Source organism: Merops nubicus, unplaced genomic scaffold, assembly GCF_000691845.1.
Source record: "Merops nubicus isolate BGI_N331 unplaced genomic scaffold, ASM69184v1 scaffold18051, whole genome shotgun sequence".
Lineage (NCBI taxonomy): Eukaryota > Metazoa > Chordata > Aves > Coraciiformes > Meropidae > Merops > Merops nubicus.
Window position 1 is genome coordinate 1 of NW_008589204.1, and position 27,434 is coordinate 27,434.

General features: G+C 38.9%; 1 protein-coding gene across 1 annotated transcript; it reads right to left on the reverse strand.

The window, feature by feature from the left end:
* Positions 1 to 2,836: 2,836 nt before the first annotated feature.
* Positions 2,837 to 22,630, reverse strand: LOC103781800 (alpha-1,3-mannosyl-glycoprotein 4-beta-N-acetylglucosaminyltransferase B-like). The gene is made up of 14 exons (XM_008949524.1): positions 22,483 to 22,630; positions 19,768 to 19,908; positions 17,745 to 17,878; positions 15,580 to 15,626; positions 14,678 to 14,791; positions 13,348 to 13,423; positions 9,762 to 9,873; positions 8,642 to 8,772; positions 5,951 to 6,058; positions 5,263 to 5,456; positions 4,243 to 4,321; positions 4,044 to 4,122; positions 3,429 to 3,541; positions 2,837 to 2,863 (listed from the first exon to the last, which is right to left on the reverse strand). Exons 1-14 carry the CDS (start codon positions 22,628 to 22,630, stop codon positions 2,837 to 2,839), a joined length of 1,503 nt encoding a protein of 500 aa, XP_008947772.1.
* Between the last annotated feature and the right edge of the window lie 4,804 nt (positions 22,631 to 27,434).

Sequence of the window (27,434 nt, forward strand, 5' to 3'; positions counted from 1 at the left end):
AGCACCGAATCATATAGTTTAAAAGAAGCTAACAGGCTAACAAATAAAAGACTTGTTTTGCTAACTAACATAAAATAAACACTTACAAAGCTAACCATTTGAGTAAAATAGCAGAGAATTGAGGAATTCATCGCCTTACTGATCACTGCAAAAGTGTTTGAAGGAAAGCAGATGCTTCTTTGATGTGCCATCCAAGACAGCTAACAACCCTTATCTGTGAGAACGGTCATAAAAGTCAAAATTCACAGGATCCTGCACCTCTCAGCACAACAGGGAGAAAGGAACTATGGAAAATTAACAATAACACATACTGAGGAAACACAAAGTAACATCTCTCACAAAACTATCAGTAAGAAACACAACTCGTGAGGAAGAGCAGATGTTCACCAAGGAGAAGAACTGACCAAATTACCACAATTACCAGAAGGATCTGCACAAGCACGAGGGACTGCTAAGTTAATTAGCATGCATTAGCATACAAAGCAGGGGTAGGCGGGGTTAGGTATGAATATGTATAGGTGTCAATTGAATATGTATATTTATTTTTGTGGTATTCTGCCTTTCAAGTATGATAAGGTCATTGTAAGTTAATGCATAAGCTGAAAACTGGAATTTATTATCTCTCATGGTCATGTCATAAAAACTGAAGATTGCCACAGATTATTGGCATTTACAAGCTCCAAAGAGCAATATTAATTTCACAACTTAAACACAGTACATATTTATGTCACAGAAAAGTGGCACAATTTCTCTTGCTGAGGCATTAGTTATGCCTTAATTGAAAATTTAATGTGCTTTTGAGAATGGTACCACAGTCCTACAGAAACTTCAATCTTTAGACATCTTGAGCTAAAAACAAAAAATTAAGGAATGTTCTTGAGAAATCCATCAAGAAACAAAGACAGATGAAAAGCATCCTCACAGCTCTGAAATAACCTATAGATCCTTTTAGAAGTGATTGCAGAATTAAAGATCTCTGCTTGCTGCAGCATCAATTGTTAATATTCCAACCATTGCTTAATAACCTGCTGATGAGATTGGGGGCCCGTGCAATTAATGGAAATAAAAGCATTTTGAAGAAATGGATAAAGCCAAGTTCCTGACTTGCCTTTTGTACTGAGGGCAAACAGCATGCCTTTGAGAATGAACCAGAAACAGGCAGCACAGAATGAAAAAATTATCATTACATAATTGTTATTATTTTATATAGAAATATAACTATCTAGAATGAGAAAATGTATAATTTTAAAGACTATTATCTCATTTTCTTTATAATAGAAGAATATATGTATGTATTCTATAAATATAGAATTTTTATATAATATTTACAAGAAGTCCAGTCACTTCCTAATATAATTTCAGGTATTCTGATGAGCTTTTTGACATGACACCTTAGAGTGAAATCTCATTTCACTGTGAAAAATCAGAGGGTTTGATACCAAAATCTATCACCTTATTCTTCTCCATGCTTTCACTGATGAATAATCCCTGTGGAATTCCCTCCTTACAGTGACACTTCCTTGTGACCAGCAGATGTCCCACAGCCTGAGCACAGATGCAAGATCCTGAGGATGTGGATTCTCTCATTAAATGTGATTTTAATGAGAGCACTGAAAGCCACAATATGCCAAGAACTTGACTGAGGCATCAGGAGAGACACACACATACAGCACCACAGTATATAAACAATGCTGCAAACGACCACAATATTATGAGTCTTTAAACACCATCCGTCCATGTAAGCAAATTAATTTCATCTTACTCTAAATAAAGACACTCTTGCATTAAGAGTACAATTTGAGGTTGTTTTAACCCATTTCATACGAATCTGTGCAGAGATGCCCAGTGGATGCTGCTGCTCACTGCCTGCTGCTGGGGTGCAGGGCCCCTGCAGGAAAATGAGTGTGCTTGAGGTGCTAAGAAGTGTCAGAGGAGTTGTGCACACTGACAGGGAGATGTCCAAGGTGGATTGTCATTTTCCAAAAACATTTCAAACCAGACTACAGTGGCTTACCTTTTATTTTCAAATTTTATTAGTTTTTTTTGCCTTGTGAGCAGAATTTTAAGTATCAGTACATGCTGATTATCAAATGACAGGTTCAAAAATTTTACTTAAATAGATTTTCTTCCTACAAAAATAAAAGTTTTGCATAATACCCTTATTATTTCCTCTGCTTAATTCAAATCACAATTCACTGAAAAGCTTTCCAGTCTTCTGAACACTTACCTATTTAAGTTTCAAGTTACTCAAATGGTAACTTATAGGCACTTCCCATTTAAAAAAATATAAAATATAACTTATGCCACATTAAGGCTGAAACATGCTTCTGATAAGTTTGAGATCCATTTTCATATTGTTCCTATCTCTGTGGGCTGCTCTAAATACTTGCAGTGAATATTGACAACTTCTCCTTCAGTTCTACCTTCCATCCACAATTGTCCAGTATTAGTAGAGTTGAAAACTTTGTCCCTAATATTTTTTAAAAATATCCATATTCTTAATTCCAGTGAAACTTTCATGCTTTAATCCCTGAGACAACCTGAAATGCCTTATCAATTGTTTATAAAAATATATACTGTATGTTGCCAAGCTAAGGTGAGACATAGGACACCTTACTCAATAACATTTTCTAGAAATTAATAACATAATCAAGTTCTTTATAGCTTTTAATATTCTTTATATAAAGACTTAATAGTTATCCCAACTCTTTCCTAATACACAGTATTAGGATTAAATGAGTTTGGATTTTTACCCTGTCGTTTGGGGTTTTTTTTGTTAGCCTTGTTTTCAATCTGTAACAAGCAACACATCAAAAATGTGCTTTTCTTTTTTCTTTCAGTTTTCAGATGTCTTGATAAGTACCTGAAAAAAACCAAAATACATTATTTTCTAAAATCTGCAGAAGCATTGCCTAAGACATTAGCTTTCCCCTCTTTCCAGCTATGGCTATAAGGATGTAAATAAGGCTGTAATAATTCTCTTCTTGAATGACTTCTGCTGAATATTTTTTACCTATGGGTTCAAACACATTCAGACACTTGGGAGAAACTCAAGGAATAAAAATAATCACGTTCATCTGAAAATATTTGCATATTATAATAAATATTCAGGATGATGACTGAAAAAAAAAATCTAGAAAAGCCTCCCTGTTTCCTTTGTTTCATTTATCATGACCCAAATTCTAGTGGGTGTACTCAGAGCACTGCAAAACTAGAGAATCATCACATTTCAGCATTTCCTGCACTTCTTCTATGAAGTAGATTTAAATTCTCCACTGAGTAATTAATATAATTCTCCACCTGAGCTTTTGCTCACAAAATCCCATTTAAAATTATTAAAAAAACCCAGATGACCAATAACAGATGATAGGAGAATTGAAACTCATCTGATAAAGCTTTAATTGAAATACTTTTATCCATGCACTTACCTCACTGAGTATGACCCACACCGGAGAATCCGAATGCACTGACAAACGAACAGCCTGAATTTTCCCTACTGACTGATGGATGCTGCCTTTTGCAATTCCATTTTCAAAAGCTCCTAGATAAAAAAAATAAAACAAGTTCCATACAAACTTAGATTAAAACTAAATAATGCTTCTAGGTCAACCTACACAAAAGCTCTAGATTACAAATTGTAAATGAACTGCAGCGAGAGATTAGAGCGGAAAAAAATGGTTTGGAAAAGATCAGAAGGGGCTTGCTGGGAGAAACGAGCAGTTCTGTGGTAGAAGAGGCAGAGGAAGTGGCAGGCAGAGCAGAGCTCCCAGCAGGCTGGTTTTGCTCACACAGGGGTGTTCAAGTTTAGGTCACAGCAGAAACCAGGCCCTGGCAAATGTGGGGAGAAGCTGCAGGTCATTGAAGGGAAGTCACACGCTGCCCCCAGGAAGGAAGGAGGGAAAGCAGGGGGTGGGGGCAAAAAGGGGAAGGAAGGTGCATTGCCTTCTGCTTCATCTGCACTGCAGGTTGGAACACTCAGATATGAAAACCTTTTATAGGAAAGAACAAAATTTCTGGTTTTGAAGTGGCAATAAAAAATTTACCTATTTTTAAATATCCGTCTTTGGTTGCTGGGTAATTAAATCTACTTCCATTGTGAACCAGTTCTTTTCTTATCGTTTCCTGTAAGAAATAAACCAATAAAATCTCCAGAAATATTTCCTAGGACATGACATTTTATGGTAAACATCATTCTTAAAATGAAATAGCACTTTATATTACACTTGGAAATGAGAGACTTACATCAGCTGGCAACACTTCCACAGTAGTGTTAAACAGTTGATCCCCAGGGTGCTCCATGTTTCCACTTCTGAAGAAGTACCTGATCATAAAGGTGTATTATTTCCAGGTATTTTATACTTTCAGAAATTTCTAGGCAAGTAACTCTTTCCAAGGAAAGTTTCAAATACCTTTTCTGAAGTTTTGGGCTATAGAGAACAGAAATAGGCATTGAAACTTTGACTTACATTGTCAAAGCAAGAGTCTAAGCAAGAAAACCTGTGGGATTTTTAAAAGAAGAAATAAAAATCCCTGTTTGGTTTTAAATTTCTGGCATTAGAGTTCTCAGGTTTTTAGATCCCAAAAGAGCTAAGGAAATCTAAAGCATCAACCTCCCTCCTCTGGTATCAAACAATCAAGACTTAAGACCACCATATGAATTCATTCCAGAGATGTGGCAATTGTGGTAATTTGTGTCAGAGACACTCTCCTGGAACCATATCCCTTGCTAATTAGTTTTAACTCTGATCTGTTCTCTGATCTGACACTGAAGAATCTTTGCTGAACTGGGCAGAACTGCTGCTGTTGTTGACAACCTCAATTTCCGTTGCTCATAGAATAAGTCCTTCTGAAAACCACTTCTCTGTCCTAAGCTACAAGTGTCTCTTCCTTTTGAAGGCACCCAAGTTGAATGATGGGGAACAGAGAAGAGAGTTTCATCTTTTAGAATAAGGAAAGCATGCAAGGTGGGACTTGGCTGTAGATCAGAAAACATGAAGTTACAAGTCTAGCTGTGACCCAAGAGAATGTAAAACATTTAACTGAAGAAATAAAAGGAAAAATAATTAAGAAGCAGCCTAATTACCAAACAAGAAATGTATTTCAGAAGGAGAATTCAAGAAGGGGAGCAGATCAATAGAAAATCATGGATTTTTTGTCAGTGATGGGGCTGTGGTTTATGCCAACAGTTCAGCACGGGTGTGAACAACCATTTCTAAACCAGATCTATGTAGGCTTCCATATTCCATACCATGTAATACTTACTTCTCAACTTCTAGTGGATTTAAAAAGGTGAAACGGATATAGTCTCCTGCCACTGGAGCTGAAGCCCAGAAACAGTCTTCTCCTTTATAAAATTTTTCCAAGGTATATTGCTCATATATTCTTAGGCTTGTATCCACTTTTGCAGGTGGATTATTATGTGCTTTATGTAGCACATTTTTGCCAAAATCTCTGTCCTGTTGGATAGAAAAGAAAAATCATTTCACTCACATAATACAAAAAGAAGTGCTCCAGTATCTTGAATTACTACAGGAAGCTATTCCAGAAAATAATTATATCAGTGTGGAAACATACACAGTCTGATAGAAACAGAATATCCATTTCAGTGCCATGACTGACACTCAATGTTAGTTTGTGGACAGGACTGTACTGATTTTTTTCTCATTAGAGATTCAAAGATGTTTATGCAGAAGAAGTGTGCAGTGTGTGGGCCCCACCTGCAGTTTAGATGCCAGATCAATATTTGCCCCCAAATCTGTAAGCCAGGATATGGAAATGCCACCTAATGCCAATGATGCAATGCTTGAAACTGGTGTGAGAAACGAGTGAGAACACAAGTTTAGAAATATGGCATTAAGTTCTCATCCTTACTTTCAAATTCTGTATCTTCCCAGTGAGTGAGAACACAAGTGTACAGTTTAGAAATATGGCATTAAGTTCTCATCCTTACTTTCAAATTCTGTATCTTCCCAGCCAATGATGAATGAATTCCCACATGCTGAAAGAGAGATGGCTTAGCACGGATACGTAACTTGGCCTTTTCATTTTCACAGTGTAGCTGGAAAGAAAGCAAAAGGGAATGAAGTTTAATGAAATAAAGGCAAACCAAATTCCATAAGGTAATTTCATTATGTAGTTGAGGGTATGGGTCCATGTTTTTTATCTATATTTGAGTAATCCTGAGATTAACAGTCACTTTATTTCAAACATGCTGCTTCTAGACCTAAACTCCTAATTCCACTCGTGGTGCTATGGAGATTTGAAGGCTCAACCACCAATTTAGGGATTCCTACACTCTGTACCATCCATCACGCCTCAGAGTGACAAAAATGGACCTCAAATAGAATCATTAAGGTTGGAAAAGGGCTCTAAGATCATCAAGTCCAAACATTACCCAGCAGTACCATGACCACTAAACCCTGCCCCACAGTGCCATGTCTACATGTTTTTTGAACACCTCCAGGGATGGTGCCTCCACCACAGAATCACAGAAATCTGACACATTGATGTAACTGTTTTGACTCTTGGCCTTGCCACATCATATCACTATTTTACCAAAACTGACCTTGAGGTAAGTTCTGGTTACATTTCAATCTTCATCAATTTGGTTCTTCCTGCCATGTTTGAGAGGCTTATAATGCACTATGCTATACTCTAAGTTATATATCTTTTATAAAGCCCTTGGACACTGTATTTCAATCCTGATTTTCCAGTTTTGCACATTTTGTGATATGACATATACCCAAGAACTAAGTATTTTTATGTTTGTCCACAGCAGATGTTCAGCAAAACAAAGTAAAAACAGAATAAATGCAAACTGATTTATTGGCAGCTGTCTCTTTGAAAAGCAGACTATACTTTTGATAGGAAAAAAATAACTTTAAGAAAATAAACGTGGTCTTTCTACTGACAGGGTTTGCACTTCATCCCCTATATTAATGTAGTTTCTAGCACATCTTTTATACTATGGCACACAGTATGCTGTGAGGCACAGTGTGTGATCACTGTGATACACTTGGTTGTTTGGGAGGGGGACAGTGTGAGGATTTCTGTCAGTCTGCCTTCTCTGGAACCTGTAGAAACATCCACTTGAATCTGCTGAACAGGGATCCCTGTCCTCCTTCCAGCCTCCATTTTCTGCCTGGGTCATTCCCACCCGAGGACAGTGTGAGACTGACTTGTCCCAGTAGGTTTTTGCTATCCACAGCAACTGAAGTTGTAATTGCAGAAGTGAAACTCACTGGAAACTTGCTGATGCTGCTGTGCTTTGGCTTGGCCAGAGCAGACTGGTGAGCTGCCTGCCTGCCTTTCAGGAACACGGCTTCAGTTTAGGTATGAAACAGGTTTTAGAAGCTAGAACAGCAATTAAAAAAAGAAGACGTTTCATTTAGGGGATGGATGTTGGCACATGAGACAGATGTGGAATGGGTGATGATAACACGATAGGATCTTGGTTTTATTCTGCTATCACAGGCAAGCAAGAACCTAATTTAGGGGTGCTTGAAGCTCACTAGCTCCTGCGAGCCAGCCTAACCCATGGAGTAGGATTTCAAAGCTTACTCCTACCTGTATGAAGTGGGAGACTCCTCAGTGGCATTACTAAATGTAAGATGAGGGAGGGACCTTCTGCTATCCCCAGGAGTCACCACAGCCCCACTGTAAAACAGGGTTTTAAACCTGTTTGTTCTGCCCTCTTCAATTGCCTGCTCTGCCTGACTTCCAGCTGTCCCTTCTTCCTTCTTTATCAACACAAAAATAATTTGTGCCAACACCTGGAGTGGGGACTGGCTCCACTAATCAAACAAAACCCTTGAACCATCAAACCCAAGGAGGAGCAGAAACTCTGGGGCATGGTCTGTTATACACAGAGTGTGAGTAGTGACTGCCACCAAAGACTGGCAAGAGAAGAATGCAAAGGACACAGAAATGCTTAATGTATCATTTCGCTCACTTGTAGTGCTAGAAATGGCACATTTTGCAATTCAACACAACAGTTTATTGTCAATGAAAAGTATCATTTAGTTTGTTTGATTTACGTATTTTCCTGCATTTTTTTTTCAGACAAAAATTCCCCCCCCGATATGAGAAGATTTAAAGGAAAATACTGAAGCTCTGCTTCCTGAAGGAAGTGAACTGGTATGCAAAATTCAGAACAACTGTGACTGTACAACTGTACCCTTTACTGACTCCCATGTTAGAAGGTCAGCAGAGTGTCCTGAGAAATGATAATACACACAGATTTACATATTCAGGGTTTTTTTTTGCTGCTGCAGGATTGCCTACGTGACCAGCTGCAGGCAGATGTGAGCTTGCACTGCCCGTGTTCTGAGCTGACAGGGGCAAAGCAGCTCTGGTGTGGAAATCTGAGTTTCTTTGAGTCAGGCCTCTCCACAGAAATCTGAGTTTCTGTGAGTCAGGCTTCTCCAGGGAAATCTGAATTTCTGAGAGTCAGGTCTCTCCACGTGACCCAATGGGCTCACACACTGTGCCACCCTATGCAGATCTGCAGCACATCTTTCCCCAGAAATTCTAAAGAAAGTCAGATTTGGGAGATTTCTATTCTGCTTTCTGAGAATGAAGTGTTTTGTCACTGAGATTGCTTGAATATTACTTATGTTCATAAGGTCTAAGGGATACTTACTGCGTCCTTTTCTGGATTGCAGAGTTTAACCCAGAGCAGGTGGTCTATAAGCCAGTCTATGGGCTTATCTTTATAGAACATGAGAAAAAATTCCACTATGAGTGGCAGGTCTTCTGATTTAAACAATTTTCCTGAAAGCAAGACAAGAAGTGGCACGTTCAGATATTTTTACTGCTGTACAAAAATCACCAGCTTTATGTTTACTCCAGCCTTAAACACCTGGATGCAGTTCAGCTATGTAGTGAAAATTTCACAGACTGCAGCTTTGGAGAGTCACTTATCCTTCAGTGTGTTGGGATCTTTAAATTAAGACCCAGATAGGAAAAAAGTTGCCTTTCAAATACTATCACTGCTCATTCATTATTCTCTTCCTGGGTTAACAGTGATAGGATGAGGAAATGGGCTCCATTTGCACCAGGGGAGGTTTAGATTGGATCTTAGGAGGAATTTCTTTACTGAAGGAGTGGTGAGGCACTGGATTGGGCTGCCCGGGGAGGTGTTGGAGTCATCATCCCTGGAGGGGTTTGAAAAACATGTAGATGTGGCACTTGGGGATATGGCTTTTATGGTCATGGCAGTGTTGGGTGATAGTTGGACTTGATGATCTTAGAGGTCTTTTCCAACCTCATTGATTCTATGATTTAGTTCCCTTGTTATTTGTATTAGCATATTCTGTTAGATTTCTTTCTTTGACCTAACATAAGGTGCTATCACAAGTAAATTGTATTAGAAGCAAATAAAGACTATAAAAGGAAACTTACTACTAAAAATCATTTAAAAACCTCCCTGATATGGGCTGCATGTTCTGCTCCACAAAGGAAAGAGAGCAGTCCATGAAAAAATCTGCTTCAATTCCACTCTTGAAAAGAAGACTACAGGGTGCTGGGGCACATAGTGCCCTGAGGAGGAACAATTTGCTTCCTATGCTGAGGAGACTGCCTTAAAAAGATACTTTTCAAGAGCACAAAAAGTGGAGGACTTTCAATGGGAGCCTTCCTGAAGAACCAAGGAAGTTTTGATATATCAGTCCTTCCATGCTTTGAAATGTAATTCTGGGTGAGACCTGCTTGACCTACACAGCTCCAAATCCAATTGATCCTACTGAGGTCTTAATACTTACCAATAAATCCAAGCTGGGAGAACTCCAGAATCATCCACTCTTGGGACTGTTCAGCAGCAAACATTTTTATACTTGGAATATAATCAGGTTTGGCTATAATATCATCTTCCAGCTGGGGGGAAAAAGAAGGCAACAAAAAAAAGAGAAGGCAAGTGGTGGTTTTATTCCTTGCAGAGGGGGTGGTGATGTTGCCACATGGAAGTGATAACTGTGTTGTGTTTGACTGCAGTACAGGGTGTACTGAAGCTGTTGCTACAGTGGATTGCTATTTAGCCTCTACACATTTCTCAGCATCATTCATTAAAAAGCTGTTTGCAGGAGTGACTATAATACCATGAGTCCTCACTTCTTTGAGAAAGGAGGACTCCCTACCTTAAAGAAATCTCACTGACAACATCATTGAAAAAGAAAGAGGTTAAGAAAGAAGACAGTAGAGGCTGTACTGAAGTTGTCTAAGCACTGATAAGCAGCAGAAGCAAACTATTTGGAAGGAGAAGCATCTAAAGCAACTGGTTAAAAGCTCTGTAGAGTAGCATGGGAAAACTCTGTTGTAATTAAAAGGTGAGTGAGAAGAACTGTGGATGATGACTGAGAAACTAGTAGAAAGCAAGTTGCTTCAGGTAATACTACTCATGAAAGAAGGAATGTGCTGTCAAGCACACCAAAGGACAGGAATATATAGGGCCTTTGAGATGTTGGAAAGGCTGGCACTGAATACAGCAGGACAGCCAGCTAAAAGATACTTGGAAAAGGAGACCAACATCCATCAAGGAAATGGGAAAGGCCTTGGTTGCATTTTTGAGTGGTTTTCAGAGAAGAATGGAGCTGTTCCAGGTCCTAAAGCTGAGGATAATGAGTCCAAACAAGGACAAGCAGAGCTAATGACACAAAGGAAATAAATGAATTCCAAAAATAATTAAGGAGTATGTAATTAAGGGTTTGAATTTGGTATGGGTGTGAAAACCACAGGAAGAGGAGGCTAAGCCTTCAGGACAATGTTGTTAGGGTGCAGTGTAATAATACAGTTGATTTGATCTCACTGCTGTACTTCATTGGCCCTGGTGCTTGTCGTGTGGTGCTGGAATCTGGTTCAGAATGCTAAGGAGGTAGAAAACTAATGCTATGAGAAAAAAAATGTATTGTTTCCTGCTGGTTGTGCATCCTCAAGTGACTCAGTGCAGAGTCAGCAGCAAAAGGCCCACAGCTTTTAGCTGAATTTAGCCATTACTACAAGTGTAGGGCTGGCAGGGGAAGAGAAATGTGTTGTCAACAGTGAACCCAGGAGGAAGCAGAATTATGTTTGACAGACAAGATTAAGAGATCTGGTTTGACCCTGACAGATTTTCAGTTGGTGAGATAACAAAAAATAGATAGATGGATACAAACTGATCAAGGTGAATGTGTATTAACAGATTCTGAGATCTGGGGATTGCCTGGGGATTGAGTTTATACAGAAGAGAACAATACAAAAATCCCAAAACATCAATTTACAAGATACCCCACATAAAATTAAATGAGCTAAGAGCATTATCCAGCAGCTAGATGTAAAGGGAGAAGAGGAAGGAATCAAAGGGAGTCTCAAAGGATCCTTAAAGAGAAATTGAGGGGCTCCCAAAAAAGGAGGAAAGGCAGAGAGCAGTATCTCTAGCACTAGGTCTCACCTAGTGGGACCATCACATCAAGAACCACTAGAAAGGTACAAAACTAGTAAAGATGAAAAATCTAGAGGCTGTGATGCAAAATGGCTGTGAATGTGGTTATGAACTGAAAGCAGTTTTGCATAGTTAGCAGCCTGAAAGCTGAAAGTGAGTACTGCAGAACACAGCTGGATATCCTGTGTAGCTCAGGCCATTGAAAGTTGTTCATTTAACCTTGTTCTGAGCCCTGTAATTTGTGTTCCACTAAAGCACATCCTCTTGAAGACCCTCTGCCATTGTTAGAGACTTCAGGATCAGCTCTTTTTCATTAAGTTATACTATATGTAATTATCCTGAATGTTTAATATGTGGTACCCAAATTCTGATTTGAAGTTTTCTGGTTTCAATTTATAGCCACTTGTTTTCCTATGCTCTTGGCTCCCAAAGGAGGTTATGCACTGGTTGTTCACAGCTGCATCAGCAAATTTAAGATACTAAATATCTAGTCCATTTGCCCCCTTGCACTGCAAAAGCCAGGAGAAGACATGGTTGCAGCTCACTTCCCTTCCCTCTTAGTACTCTGGAATGAAAAAAGGTATGTGCACAACAGCAAGGCTATGTAAAGTTCCTAAATTATTGACTATAATGATCTGACAAAAGGCTGACAAAAGGGGTTTTTAAATTACTTGCTTTCCATGAATTTATGACTTCAAAATGGAGATATGAAACTTCATGGCAGCTTGTGTTCCTTCTTATCACCTGTACTCTGTAGAGTATTTTCTAGATAGACCAAGATCAGAGCTACAGAAGCAGCTTCAGACTGGACACACAAATGACAAAGTGGATATATTAGGTAATGGTGTAAGGAAAGCATAGTTTCTTTTTAAGGAAATTCTGAGTGCAGCCTAACCACCATCAAGACCACTATGACCCAGTCTTTGCTCTGAAAAACACAGTTCAGTCCTTATGTAACACCACAAACAAGAAAACACATGTTCTCAAGGTTCTTCAAAAATACAAAAAATGTAATTTCCATGCAAACATGAATGCTTGGAGAACTGTATAATAAAAAGGGACATTAAGTGTCTGGCAGCACGTTGAGCATTTCCCTTCACCATGCTTCCCATGCCTTAATGCTCTAGTGCACTTAGTAAACTTGGCTAGCATTCCTAAAAGCATACAAAAGTTGTGGGAAACTACTTCATTTTCCAGTAAACCTCAGCTGTTCAATACACAATATTTTTCTTTGTCCACCTGTCTTCTGAGTACCTATGAGAAGACTCAGGAAAACTCAGAACTGAGCAAAATGCTGTTCTCAGCTTCTTTGAAAGCTGTTGACGTTCACGAGCTACGTGCAATTTTATGGATCTGCTCCATTATTGAACAGTCATGATAAATTCTGGCATCTCTGGTGGTGTTTCTTTATCTTTAGGGAGGACAAATTCACACAAATCTCAAATGATGGCTAAACCCAAACCTGAATGCATGGGGATCTTCTTAAAGGCTAACACTCTGGATCTGCTGGAGAATTCAGGATCTCTATCACCTTGGCAGTTTAACCTTGTCTCCAGTACGTTTCACTGCCCATTAAGGTTTTTTGGTTCACAGTGACCTGGACCCACCACCACTCTTCTGTCTTGCTGCCCCAAATGAAAACACATTAAACCCTGACCTTCTTAACCTAATCAAATAAGGGTTTCATGCTTCAGTTATCTCAATATTCAACTCCACAAAAGACAGGAAGGTACAGATAGATTTAATCAAATAGTTCCTGGATGCAAGATGTATATAAAGAGGTAAATATGTGGCTAGTAAAGAGGACAGCCAAAATACACAGAAAATGACAACAGATTGTTGTTTTTATTGAAGCCTTTGAGACAAATTAGAATTGCCAAAGCTGATAATCAGTACAGACATATTGCAGCTACTTAATGATAATATGAACATACCTGTAAATAAAATGTTCCCTTAGGTTGGGCATATAGCATTAAAAAGCTATAATCCAAATTCTGTTTAGTTCTCCACCTAAACATAAGCAGCAAATTCTGATAAGCATTTTTGGGGGGTTGGGAGAGTTATTTCTATAATAACAGCATTTCTAATGCTCTGCAGTTTTTTCTCTACAGTAACATTGTAAGGTTGAGTGTTCTAATTCATTGTTAATAAAAATTCCTCTATAATCAACATAAATATTTGTAAATTATTTGACTTTATAACTTTCTACCCTTAACTAAGCAAAAAATTTTTATCTCTACCAGTGCAGATTGAAACAATGTCCAACAAGTAGATTCATGTCATATGACTTGAAGATTCTACTTGTTATATTATGAATAGTAGAGCCCACACAATTATTATTTAAAGATCAAAAATTAAGTGTTTTTAGTGATGAACAGCACAAAAGCAGGTTGTTAATATTAATTTCCAGGTTTAAATGTAAACACAGATTTTTCTCTACATAGAACAGTCTCTCATTTGACCTGAGGATGAAGCTGCCATTTGGTATTGAATTAATATAAAAGTGTGGCTGATTCAAATTTAATGATATTTGAAGCTTAAGTAAACATGTTTATGCTCTGAAAGATACATTTATCTATAAACCAATACATACAAATACACACTTGCTGACTCCCTCCAACCTAAACTGTCAGTACTGCAGCTCCCTTGCTGCATTGCTGGGGCAGCTTGTGATGAATTAGTGGGTGTTGATTGAAAGAAAATTACTTTCCTCCCATAAATCACTTCTGTTAGGTTATAATCTAACTGCTAGGTTATAATCTAATCTCTGTCTCAGTGACTTTGGGGCACATGAATGAATTAAATCACCCGTTAGGTTATATTAACAGTAGTATAAAACATCCATGATCACCAAAAATTGGGTCATTATTTAAACCCTCAATAGTTGCTACTAGTTAACTAAGGGGCCACATGGGGTCTCCTTTGTGTGTTCACAGACCCTCTCCCTTAACTGCCACAGAAAAGATTTTTCTGGTTTTTACCTTTATGACCAGAGCATGTAGCCTGCCAGCTCTTGGCATTAGCCATCTGGTTCAGAACCAGAGTCAGGACCCAAAGGAGAAGCCTTGGCTCTCACCCTGAAGCTTATGTGGAGCATAGCTTTTCTCAACACCCCCTGTGTAATAGGTTTTGTTTTAAAGTACACTTGAGGTCCATTAGCTCTGAAATACAAAACCATTTTCAGCTCAAACAATTCTGACTTAAGTAGAATATTCTATTTTATCCTCTTAGCAAAAGTTCCTAGGTTTTATACAGCTGTCTTACCTTACTCTGTCCTCTGAATCCCCAAATGTTTTCTTCAGGTTGGAAAGAGCTGGATAATAAGAAGCAGGAGGAGAAATAACCTCTAGGACACCAGACTGGATTTCTCTGGGGAAGCTGTGAAGAGAAGCTTAGTGAAACCCCACTCCCCAAAAAGACTCTGGAGGGCAACCATGGGGAGCAGCTCCCCAGTTAGGTCTGCTGCTTCCTAACTGGAATTCACAGTTCTAGCAAAGAGACCAAGTCACCTCAATTGTAAATCAGGAACCAGGAAGGGGTCTTTGACAACCATCACAGCAGGCACAACAGCAAGGTCTCAGAAAGTACTCTGTCTCTCAGAAATCCTGCCCCTCCTGCACCTACAGATGCTCACTCATAAACCCGAGATGGTTGCCAAAATGCAACAGTCATTCACAACCAAATCCACTACCTAGAAATACACACAACAATTGCCCTTTGCCTGAGAGCTCCTAGCTTCCTCACACTTGCTCTAGCTCTGCATCCTAGCCCAAATGACACTCTGCTGGAATGGGGTTTTGGTGTGGGCAATCTGGGTCTAGCCCCTGCTCCAACAATTACATTTTCCCTTTAAAAAGTCATTGGCAGAATGTGTAATCTACTTTGGGAGACAAATCTGGAAGTCAAATCTCTCCCTTCCTCCAAAATATGTAAAAAAAAAAAATATATCAGTTTTTAATAGGTATGGGATCACCAGAATAAGAATTTTCAGAAGTGAGAATTTCACTGTGTGTTACAATGCATATACTGAGTGCACCTTTGCTGCATTTCTTAGCTCCATGTCAGTGGGGTAGGCTTGTCATTTATTGCCAAAATGCTCCAATTCTGCCCATAAAAGCTTAAAATGTGTTCACTAGCTGTTGGGTGTTACACTCTATAGGACCTACCTGGTTTTAATACTTTCTGCAACACTGTTAACATATTCTGCATTCACCTAAAGAAAAGAAGGGAGGGTTTCAAATATTTGCAGTTTTCATTTTTGTACTACTTTGTAGGCAATATTTATATGCAAGCATGTAATTTTTGTTCTCTGATTCCTTCCATTCCAAACAGAAGCAATATGTTACAGCAGCACTTCTACTGATTTTCTACATTCCATGGGACTTTCCATGTACTTGAAAGCAGAACTGAACTATCTCCAGCTCTGCTTTCTGCATTTTGGTTTTTCACTGCTCCTGCAGGAGTCCAAGCCATTTTCTGCACAAAGTTCTGTTCTACAGCTTCCAGTTATGCCAGAAAAGCAGAATCCTGTAACTGTCAGTAAAAAGGGCCACTGCAGGTCAATCATCAAAAAAACAATCACAAAAGAGGCCCAAGGCTGTTGAGAAAACCCATCTAAGCAAAATTTTCTAAAGCTGGTGATAGTTACATTTTTTATTGAGAGTTTCTTCCTAATATAACAGACTTACAGCTCTCAGTCTGGAAATTTTGAGGACATACTTATGCAGTTTTAGTGTGCAAGACACATCTATTAACTCTAATAAAGAGTGATAAGCTTTATGGATGTGATTTCCAAAGCAATACAATACCTGTTTAACAGTTCAGGTTATTTTTAAATGCATAAATAATCATTAAAAATTTAATACATAGCTGGTAACAAGTAAAACCAATGTGAAGTGGTAAGTAAAGAACTCTGATAAGAAAAAAAAATACCAACAACTTTGCAACTCACTTTCAGTCAATAAGTTACTCTGACTTAACCCATGATGTAAACATTTACCTTGATCTTCTGAAACTTTATGGGAAAAAGGAGGGTGTGGAATCATGATCAGCAAACACACCTACCCTCCCCTCATAATTACATGTTTTTATCACCTCTCATATCAGCACAATCAACCTGCTCCAATTTACTGCATGGTTGAGAAATGGAAGCTGCAAAAACGTGACTTTTGGGATGGAAGAAACAGGAAAGACTGATTCTTACAACAGCAGTTTAACCCTAAATTGCCTGAAATGGACTATTACTACAAGCAAAGCTACTGTTTTTGTTGAAGTGCCACATTATTCAGGAGTTAACCCTTAAAAACCCCAAAGAACTCTCTGAAGCCCTGCAATAGGCTTGTCTGAGTGGCAGCTAGGCAAAGTTTATCATTGCCAGGGCTCTTCACTGGGAAACAGCAACTGTAAAATAATTTCAGGGCCTGAAAGCTATGCTGAAGAAGAGCTACAGCCAGTAAAATTTGGCCTACCTACTTAACAGTGTGATCTAAACAGAGAAGTGGAAGCCATGACCTAACTTAAATGTGCTGTTTGACAGCATTACAGTTGCAAAAGCTGCTCAATGTGATGACAGAACTAAAAAAAGCAAAGTTTAACTGTTAACAACTACATGTATGAAATTTAAGGTTATTTATGGAAGGACAAAGAAATATGAAGAATAAATATGAAGTCTGAACAACTACACAGTCTTTTCACCTGCAAGTAACTATCACTAGCTAATTACTTTCTGTAGCTTTTTTCCAATGTGATCAAGACATTTTGGAAGGAAAAAATTAATTTACCCCTAATCTATTACCTTGATCACTGTTTAATTTCCCAAACATGCAGCCATTCAACTCTCTGAACAGTGTTCTTTTTCCACAAAAAATGTCAATACACATGCAGAAGGCAAAGGCTCTGGCCTATCAAGGTACTTTGCAAGATATACAATATCAAAACAGCAGATAAATAATCCACACTTCTGTTAGACCAAGTCAGTTTACTTTTTTCAGGTTCTTTGAAACTTATCTGTGCAGGATTTACATTTCATTCACCAAGCAGAATGTTTTACTTGCAGAGAGAAATGAGTTCATATGGTTTTATGTGAAAATCTGACTGTAACAACTGTGTAAATTTAATATGACTTTCTACCTTTTGATTGTCCAAGCCACAGGGTTTTTCCACATATGAACACTAAGGCACAGACTGCTCACAATCTTCTCCAGCTCAGAAGAAATCCCTCCCAAAGGCCTAGCTAACAGTATCTCACAGCCTCTCCTACACTGGTGCATTAGGACATAACACTCCACGTTGTCTTTCTATCAGCATACTGCATCTTTCCATGCAGACTTACCTCTGCTATGAAGACAATTATTACAAAGTCATTCTTTTGCTCTTCAGAAACTCCATAGAGCAGGGAATGCAGTGTATTGATCAGGTAATGTTCTTTTTCCCTTTTCACAGTAGGAACACCCATCACCAGTGAGACTGCAAAGAAAGGAGTCCACAAACCATGTCATTTTACATCAGGCAGAGAGAAACTGAAATTCCATTTTAATTTTGGTTTGACTTGACCATGAGTCTTGGTGACAAGTCAGTATTCCTATAGCACTGTGACAGCATTTGCTTTACTACCTGGAAGGAGAAAAGTTGATTTTTCCTCCAGGGAAGTCTAGGTTAGAGACACCTGTGTCTGTGTTATAAGCACCAGGTCTACACTGTGTAGAACATCAACATTTGAGAACTTGGAGATATTCCTGCACCTGGCAAACACATTAGGTATCTGCTACTGAGTTTCAAATGCAGGTATTCCAAAATAAGTGCTAGCTCTTGATATGGAGCTGGAGATCTGAGTAGTAAGAGTTAAACCAAGACAGCTTTAGTGAGCAAGCTTTCACAAGAGGTGAGTGCTGTGTAGCTCAGAAAGGAATCCAACTCAAAAATCTTTCTGAACAGTATAATTAATATGAATCAATGGCTTTGACATAATCAATAAAAAGAAGAAAGGAACGTACACGGGCTCGTTATTAAGAAGAAAGGAAGTGGAATGGTCTCTGGCAGAGTTTCTACTAGTGCAGACCTGTGCTGTGTTACATCATTAGACTAAGCAGGATGTCACTTTTTCCATGGGTATGAGCACTACCTACATCAGTGACCTCCTACAACTCAGTCACCCTGTGCAATTCCTAATCTTTGCAGACGATTCCTATTCACCAAAACACTGTGAAGCTGACAATGAAAAAGCAGGTTTTGAAGGGAAGGAGGAGGTGCAGTTAGTGACTTGCTCCAGACACCATCACTCATGCCAGTGTCAGCTGATAACTGCCAGAGTTGCAGTGTTCTTCCCCACCAGATAACCTGCTCAACCACTGGGGGTGTGTTTGGTTTTCCACGCTGAAGGTCAGCCTGCACTTGTGAAACTGCACTCTTGCTATTGTGATTTTCATGTACACATAAATGAAAATTAAACATGCAGCATTATTTTATTACTTATTACTTTTCTTGATTTTTTTTTCTTGTTTCCTCCCCCCCCTTGCTTGTGTTATCTGGTTTTCTGAGGGTTTTTTTGCAAACCATTTTGCTGACAGTCTCTGGTCTTTTGCAGACTGATACTGATCTATGGACACTCCAATGAGAACTACAGCTCTAGATCACATTGCTGCAACTATTTCTACTAATTAGGGCTGTAGTTATCCACTGTCATGGGCATGGCCAAGTTGGTCTTTCAGTTGAAAGTGCAGCCATTGTTTCTTTATATAAAACCACTGTAGAGAAAAGTAAAATTTTCAACAAAATACAAAACCCAGAAAAATGGATGACCTTGTTTGCTTACTACTTTTTAATGTTCAGGACAGTCAGGAGAGGATGTAACTTTATAATCTGGATTATAGTTCACTGGAATGCATTACAATTCATGCAGGTGTAAGCTGATTTCTCATATGGATGAAAAAGTTACATTGAAGATTTATTAATGTGCTTTGAACAATCACATCACCTTTCTATTTGCTTCTAACTCCAGCAAACTAAGTCCATTATAAATCCTCCTTGGCTTCCTCATTCATCCTAATTTTGTGGGGAAGAAATGTCAGCTAATGCATCTTAGCCATATATGACTAAACCAAGAAATATCTTTTTTTTCATTTATGACTATTTTTTTTATATTTGAAAAAGTTTATCAGCATAGTTTGGGGTAAAGACTTGAAACTGGGATGGAAGTGGTTAAATTGCTTTTACCATCCCCATTAAAATTGATTCAGTTTATCAACATCATAAAGTTTAGGGAGAATACCCACTCCAAACTTTGAGTGTGCTTTACTGCTGGAACTTAATATAAAACACAAATACATAGAAAATATAAGGCAAACTTTATTTCCTACCTCCAGTTCTCTGTTGCCCAAAAATAACATTTGGAAAAAGAGCACCTTCATATTCTTGCAGGTGAGGTAGGTAGTAGTACAGGTTTGTAAGATGCACAGGGAGTTTTCTGGTGAGGTTTAACACCTTCCACTTCATATCATCTTAAGGAAACAACAAACCCACACAGACACATCAGTAAAAAAGCCTTTTCAAACTGCTCAAGAAACAAAAAACACTGTAGTAATTAGAAGTAGGGAATATTATCTTTGTTTTAAACTACTAAAGAAAAAAGAAAATTCATTATTTATGTTGAAATATCTCAGGTGTTACCTTATAAAAATAATCCTTTTTTCTTTAAATAAGCCACACAAAAACTAGATACCATTTGTTTACTGATTTATCTTCCTTGATATAAATGTTCCTGAATGTTCCACTGGTGGTAAAGAAAACTGCTTGGAAACAGAACTGAAGATCACTCCAGACTCTCTTTACCAGTTGTCTAAAGGCTTAAATTTTGCTTTCCTGACACAGCCAGCACATGGCTCCCACAGCAGCATTTTGTCTGCCATTCTCTGTTGCTGATTTTTTCTATACCCTACTAGCTGTCTACAATGTATATGTCTTTTTTCCCTGAAAGGAAAACAAAGCTCCTATGAATTTATCTAAGATAACCCATACTTCAGTGGGTCCCTCCTCCAGAGACTTGATCAGCTGAGCAAAGAGCTGGTGCCAGGGCACTCTGTGATACCAGGACACCACCTCCATTAGTTTTAGCCAACAAGGTCACGTTAGCAGCCTGCCAAGCTGAAGAGAAGTTGCAAACTCACAGTTTTAGAGTCAGCAAAGCAACAGGTTTATTGACTTGGATGAAAATTTATTCTTCCTAAGGAATGCATCTATGATAACTCCATGAATTTACCAGTGTTCAAATTTACTCAAAACAACTAATCATCATTAGCTTTATTCACCCAGCTTAGAGCAATGAAGACAGAGGCTTACAGAAAGGGCACTATCTATTTCAATTTTTTTGACTTCCAGAAGTTATTTCCACTGAAAATTAGGACCCAGAGACTCACCACTTTACCTAAAACATTTTAAAAATTCCCAACAACCAAACATATACACATATGTATGTCCAAACAGTTGTGTATGTGAGAGCCACAACTCCTCCTACCCTGCTTTGGCATTAAATACATGGGAAGTTTGCAGTAGAGAAACCTTTTTTTTTTAAACCACCTTCATAACTTTTCAAGGACTTTCCATGGTTATTTGCAAGTATTATCTATTAAGGGTTGGGCAAGTGACTTTAGTTTTATTGTCTACAATAAACCTTTTCATTTTTTATTGTACAATAAAACCTGGCTGGAAGAGGAAGCAGAAGATTAAGTAAAAATTAAAGGAAAACTATCCAGTCATTTTAAGAAATTTCTGGTTTGAATCCTGTGAATTGACAGCTTTAGTATTTTCTCATATTCAGCCAGTTCCCAATAAAAATGAAGAGCAGAGGGAAGGGGCACTTGCACTCTCCTTACTGCTGTTATGAGCATCAGCCAACAATCCTTTGTTCACAGGATTTGAGGCAACTGACAACTTGGTCTCTATTCTAAACCTCTCAAGGCCACAACCCAGCCAACACTTAAGCATTTGTCTGTAAGCATCTGAACTGTCCCACTGCATTAATACTGAATAAACAGACTAAAAGAGGCAGGGAAGAACAAGGCCAGACTCAAAGCTGACTACACAAAGCAGCAATGCACCTTGTTCCTTTTTTTCCTGGAACAGCCAACGGTTAGTTCCCCATTTTCACCTGATACCAGCCTGCTGTACTGAATGCAAATCAAGATTTTTAAGAGCAGTTTTCAGTAGCAGCCAGACTCTTTTTGAAGTCAGGGTGTGTTGTGGTCTCCAGTGCAGAGTTACCCCTTCTAGTTTTCCCTCTCTCCCCAGGGAAGTAGCTCTTCCAATCTGAGCATGGAGGAAGGCAGACCCTGCACTAATACATCAGTTATTTTATGGGACAAAATCAAGCTGTCTAATCTAGTGTAAGAAACTACAGTGTGTAGGTAAATGGGGATGTACAACAGTCTGTAAGGCAAGGATCTAATATATCTTTTTCAATATATAAGAAGTTTAATTAAACAATGGGAAGAAGCTAGATGGGAAAATAAAAACACAGGGAACCCCCCCCCCCCCCAAAAAAAAAAAAGTTCTTTTGTGACTGGCATCACCTACAAGCATTCACATTTCCTTCAGATTACTAACAAACTAACTGCAAGATAAAAATATATTCTAGAGGCAACATATCTAGCCAACAAGACCTCATGGAGCTGTCCAAAAAGTCACCCCCCCTGGACAGGATGGGGAGCAGGACTGTGGAGGAGGTGTACCTGTCTTTCAGGTTAGACACAGCCCTAGTATTTATGAGAGTGTGAGACATAGTAAAAGCAGGTAAAAATAGCTCTTGTTGGCAGCAAGAGAGGGATAAGCACTGTAAGAAATGTGACTAGTAATATGTACATCTATTGTGTCTCCTCTTTTTTTTCCCTCCCTGTATTTGTTTAGTTACTAACTGATCCTATTTAGAGAGTCTACAGATTGCTTTCCCACCCCTTTAATAGACACTTCTACCTAATGCTAATATAGTCAAATGATTTTTTTTTCTTCCCACAGCAGTGATAAACATGAGCACACAAAACTGTGAACCATTACTACAGTCCATTTTTATGCATACAAACCTGTATGATTTGTTGTCAAGTTCATTCTCCCTGCAATGATGCGTTTAATTTCAGCCAGGGCACTGCTCAGCTCATGAGATCTCCTCTTATTTTCCTTTTCAGCATACAATAGCCTCTGTCGAAGCTCCAGAAACTGGCTTTGGTACATGTCATTTCCTGCAAGGAGAGCATAATGTCTTTTCAAAGAGGTGAATTAGATGGTAAAAAGAATGCTTAAGAGTAAGAGACAGTCCAGAAGACATGAGCAGAAGTGTAAAAAGAAAAAATCAAAGAGACCACTCAAAGTTTTTTTGTAGAATGAAGAAGGCTGGAAGAGTACTAAGAAGCAGAGTTTAGGGAGCACAGCTGGGTAAAGGCTGGCAACTGAAGGCAAGAGCAAGAAAATGACATCTGTAAGAACAAAAAAGTGAAAAAATGAGTTGCAGGGAAGGTGCCATCCAGTAAAACCAACAACATTTTTCCCTAACTGACAAATCTTGATGACCCTTGTCACACTGAGGAGTGTAATGATGTGATGGCTTGTCTGTTGTGTGGAACACTACTAAGATTAAAACACCACTGTTAAGGTATGCAGTCCTCAGCTATGAGTTGAAAGGTGCCTGGAGGATATTAAGAACTCTTAGTTAAGATGGTTATTTGAACTCCTGGATATATTTATTTAGCCAACAACTGAAGCCATACTCTGGATTGAAGGATATCTTCATAATACATAGCCCACTTTTGATGAAATACTCTACAATCCTATCAACACTAGAAACACTGTAGTCACAGTTATCAGACACCTCTGCTGTTCCACACTGCACTCTCAGATACCATCAACATTATGTTTACAAAAGATCCAGGTTCCTAAGAAGCAAGCACTGCCAGAACTCCTCAGGTATCACAGATGACATACAAGACTCATACCTGTCAGTGCTCCCACTGCCTCACTGCCATGTGCATAAAGATTGTTAGACTTTAATAAAGTTTAAATAAAGCAACACTTCTGTAATGTCACTCACTTTGCAATAGGATGTAAAGAAAGTAGAGGGCAGAAGGGGAATTAGACTTTATTTTAAAATGTTTTATAATGCTGCTTTTTAAATTGTTCTTATTTTTTAGTTAAATGCTGTTCCTTGGCACTGCTCCCATGCTATCTGTGGACTGTGCTAAGTCCCATCGTGGGCAGGACTCATTTTCTAGGACCCACTGTTGTCTCTCAGCCAAGGCAAATTCCCAGGGATTCTAGTCTGTAACAGAGACTAAGAGAACAGCACAGGTAATACAAATTTGTGAGGACTTGCAGAGCCATTCCAAACTGGAACTGATTTCCATTTTGGATACAAAGGCTTTTTTTTATTTGCAGTAAACACAAGTCCTTATTTTAATCAATAAATGTATGATTGACCTCAAAGTTTAAAATATTTAAGAGTAAAGTAGTTAGAAAAAAGAAGTAAACAAGTGACCTGTGTTATTACTATTGGTTTCATAAAAAATTTAAAGTATGTTTAGTAAAATGCCTATAAAATGAATGGCTCCTAAAATTTTCTGACAGTCTCAACAATGTTTTGACTTGCAAGAAAGGCATCCCTATCTAGGAGTGTTCTGTACTGTGTAGCTATGAATGTAAACTTGGCATAGGGAGGGGAACACAGGATTATTTCAGGGGTAAGCAACAAGAAAGTTCTACTTTACTGAAGTAGACTTCCCTGAAAAATAACTGGAGAATAAACAAATAAATGGAAGGTCAAATGAGGAAGCAGATGCAGAGTCCATCTCTTAGCAACTGCAAGGGCAGGGTTAGAACAGATTTGCAACACAAATCTGTCATGAGGCACCAGGCTACAGAGCTAGAACCCCAAAAAGTAAAATTATTGGAGCACCTAGGGAAGATCCCCTTCATCAGCTTCTATGCAGGAATACATTTTCTTGTTTTATGCTTTTCTTTCACAGTTGTGCTTCCCATGCCATGACCCAGCCTTTAGCTTTTTGCATTAGAATATATATGAATCAAATGGAAACAGAAGGTTTGAGCCTATTTAAGTGACTGACAGACATTAATCATACTTTTTTCAAAGCAACAAAGTGATTCCAAATAGAGCATCGATACACGTGAACACAGTGGAGGTTTATCTTACAATTCCAAGGCAAAATCAGAGGTATAAACTAAAGACAGAGTAATGGAGGTACATTTTCTTTAAATTCCCACTGCCTTTATCAGGAGCTAGACAGCACTGAATGCCAAGAAAAAGTGAAGATTTAACCTGCAGTCAGGTTCCACATGCTTCTGGGAAGATGTAGACAGCAGAGTAAGCCCACAAGCTTAGGGTAAATACCTGTTATCACAGGATACAGCTGACTGCTTCTGAGGAGGGAATCAATCATTTGGTAAAGGAGGTGGTGCATAACTAAATGCTGTCCCATTGACATTTCCAGTGCTGTAACAGGGTAACAGTTTGCTAAATCAAACTAAAATTCCTCTCAGCACAACTAGACTGTAGGAGGAATCAGTAAAGAAACTGCAGATGGATGATGACACTGTAGTCCCTCTCTTCACCATTCTTTCAGCTATCCAGTATCAGTGTGACTCAAAACTACTGGTGTCACTACTGGGCTGACATTTTGGCAAGCACCAAGTAACCTCAGTTTTATTTGCATGCTTACAGGTAAGCCTACCAAAATATCAGAGGTGCCTCTGGCAAACAAAAGCTCAATGCTTGGATACCACTGAGGGTGCCCAAAGAAGCTGGCAGTTGTAATCAACCTTATCTATTTCTTCAGGCCACAACAGGGAAAACACATTTCTGAGCCTGTCAGAATTGAAGCCTTTGTTCAGTTAGTAGAACAAGATTCTCACTAATTTCTTCTCTCATTCAATTTTGACAGCTGGGGTTTGGCAAAAGGAATGTAGTATTCACTCACCCTCAGCAAATCATGAGTTATCAAAAACATACATGATTTGAAATACAGTGTGAAACGTGTCACTAGAGCACATGTAAATGAGAGTATAAACTATTAGTAAACCTTTGGAGGAAAAAAACAGTGTTTGGAAAGTAGTACTGAACTTTTTGTACTTTGCTGTGCAATAAGGTTCTGTCATGAACAGTATTTATTACTGATACAACTGTAGCAAGCTAAGAAGATAAAAACAGAAGCATTAAGAAACTAAACACTCTAAATATTTAAATGGGTTTTACAGTGTGTGTATGTGTGTGAAAAGTGTTGCTCTTTAAGTATCTAAGGATCTCTACAGAACTGCAATAGCTGCTTGTGACAGCTTGCCTGGAAAGAAGCAGAGGGGGCATCTTCACACACGTAGCTTGCTCTGGGAAGCAGGGCAAGGAGAGAGGAGCTATCAGGACAGACCATCTGTCCCCAGAGATCCCCTGACCTGGCAACGCCTTGTCTGCCAATGGCTCTGTCAGCAATGAGGAGTGTGAAGACAGAACTGGAAAACAGCAAGATGAGGACCTGTGGCAAAACTACACAAAGCAAATGAAAGTAAAGGCTTCTTTCCTTGTGGTGAGCTGAGGGTGGATCACTGTGCTGGGCTGAAGAAACCCTACTAGGAACCTTCAATGGGGTTACACTGGCTACAAGCCAGGGGAGAGAGAAAAAACCACCAACTACCAATCAATGAGAGAACTCAAAGCTTTTACAGGGCATTTCAAGCTCCCTACAGCATTTCCTCCATTTACTACACATTGTACAGTTATGGCTACTGTAATCCTAAAACAGCAATACTGAAATGGGTTTAAATGCTACCTTGTTGTCTGCCAATAGCTACATAGATAGATAACTTTCTGCAGCAGCAACTGAACTGCTTAGAAACAATACTAATCACTACAGCAAACACTCCTAAAAGCCAACTGATGATTTCTCTCCGCTCCATGCACACACACTTCCTATTGTGATAAATGCTGCCAGTTCTATTAACCACTGATTTCTGGCAACAGCTGAGGCTGTGGAACAGTTCATCACTATCTCCTCCTAGCATTCACAGAAGAAAAGAAAAAGAAAATTGGGCGTGGTGGAAAGGAGGGAAGAGAAGAACCCACAACCTAGCAGTGACTCTTGTTCCTCTTTCCCAGCCAGAAGCTACACTGCTTATCATACCTAAAGCCGTTCAGTTTTTTTAGAAATTGAATTTTGGATAATGCCCTCTTTAAAAGAAAACTCTACCAGCACAGTGCCTGAAAAAGCTCTTGTCATACTCCACACTTGGAAGCACTGCTCGCTGCTCCAGCTAACGAAGCATGTGAACCACTGAGGCATGCACTGCACTAATAACTGTGCTGGTTTGTTATCTTCCCATAACTGACCTCAAACGGAGAGACCTTTCTAAATCTTGTTACACACTTCACAAGCTTGGGTTTTGTTCTTGCAGAGTAAGGAGGGAAGAAAAGTCCTCCAAACAATGCCTCTGCTTAGTTCAGAACAGCCAGTTCTTAGGCAAACACTTAAATTCAACAATGTGCTAAAGCCTAAGGATATTTAATCACCTTTCCAGGTAAGGATGTCTTCCTGAATTTGTGCACGGTTCTTAAGCATTTTGTTTATACCATTATAGCACAGAATTATTGGTGTCTCCCAAAAAGTTAGAGACAGCCAAAAAATCCCAACCATAAAGTTAGAAGCCACTTCACCTGCACTGGGTACACTCACCCATGTTTAATGTTTGTCAGAACTGGGGTACCTCCAACTGTTATACATTAAGATAGATCTTGTCCTATGCTTAAAGCTTATCTTGAATCTTCAAGAGCCTCTGAAGCTCTGAAGCATGGGAGTTAAGATGCAGTGAAGACTCTCCCACTATGTTTTTATAGCTCTACGTTGGCATCTAAGCAAGCAGAGGAACCAGGCAGTACCCTCTTTGACAGTGCCCACATCAGGAGCTTCCAGACAGAGGAGGCCGGTGGAGAGAATCCATTAACCCAGTGACATCAAAGACAAGTGCTCTGCCAGCAGCTTCA

What these genes read in the sequence shown, in the direction of transcription:
- LOC103781800 (XM_008949524.1), bottom strand. Translation starts at nt 22,630, where the DNA reads ATGTACCAAAGCCAGTTTCTGGAGCTTCGACAGAGGCTATTGTATGCT. An exon ending in CTCCCAGCTTGGATTTATTG is followed by an intron (nt 8,773 to 9,761) that starts GTAAGTATTAAG and finishes TCTTGCTTTCAG; the next exon opens with GAAAATTGTTTAAATCAGAA. An exon ending in AATCCACTAGAAGTTGAGAA is followed by an intron (nt 4,322 to 5,262) that starts GTAAGTATTACA and finishes CTTTATGATCAG; the next exon opens with GTACTTCTTCAGAAGTGGAA.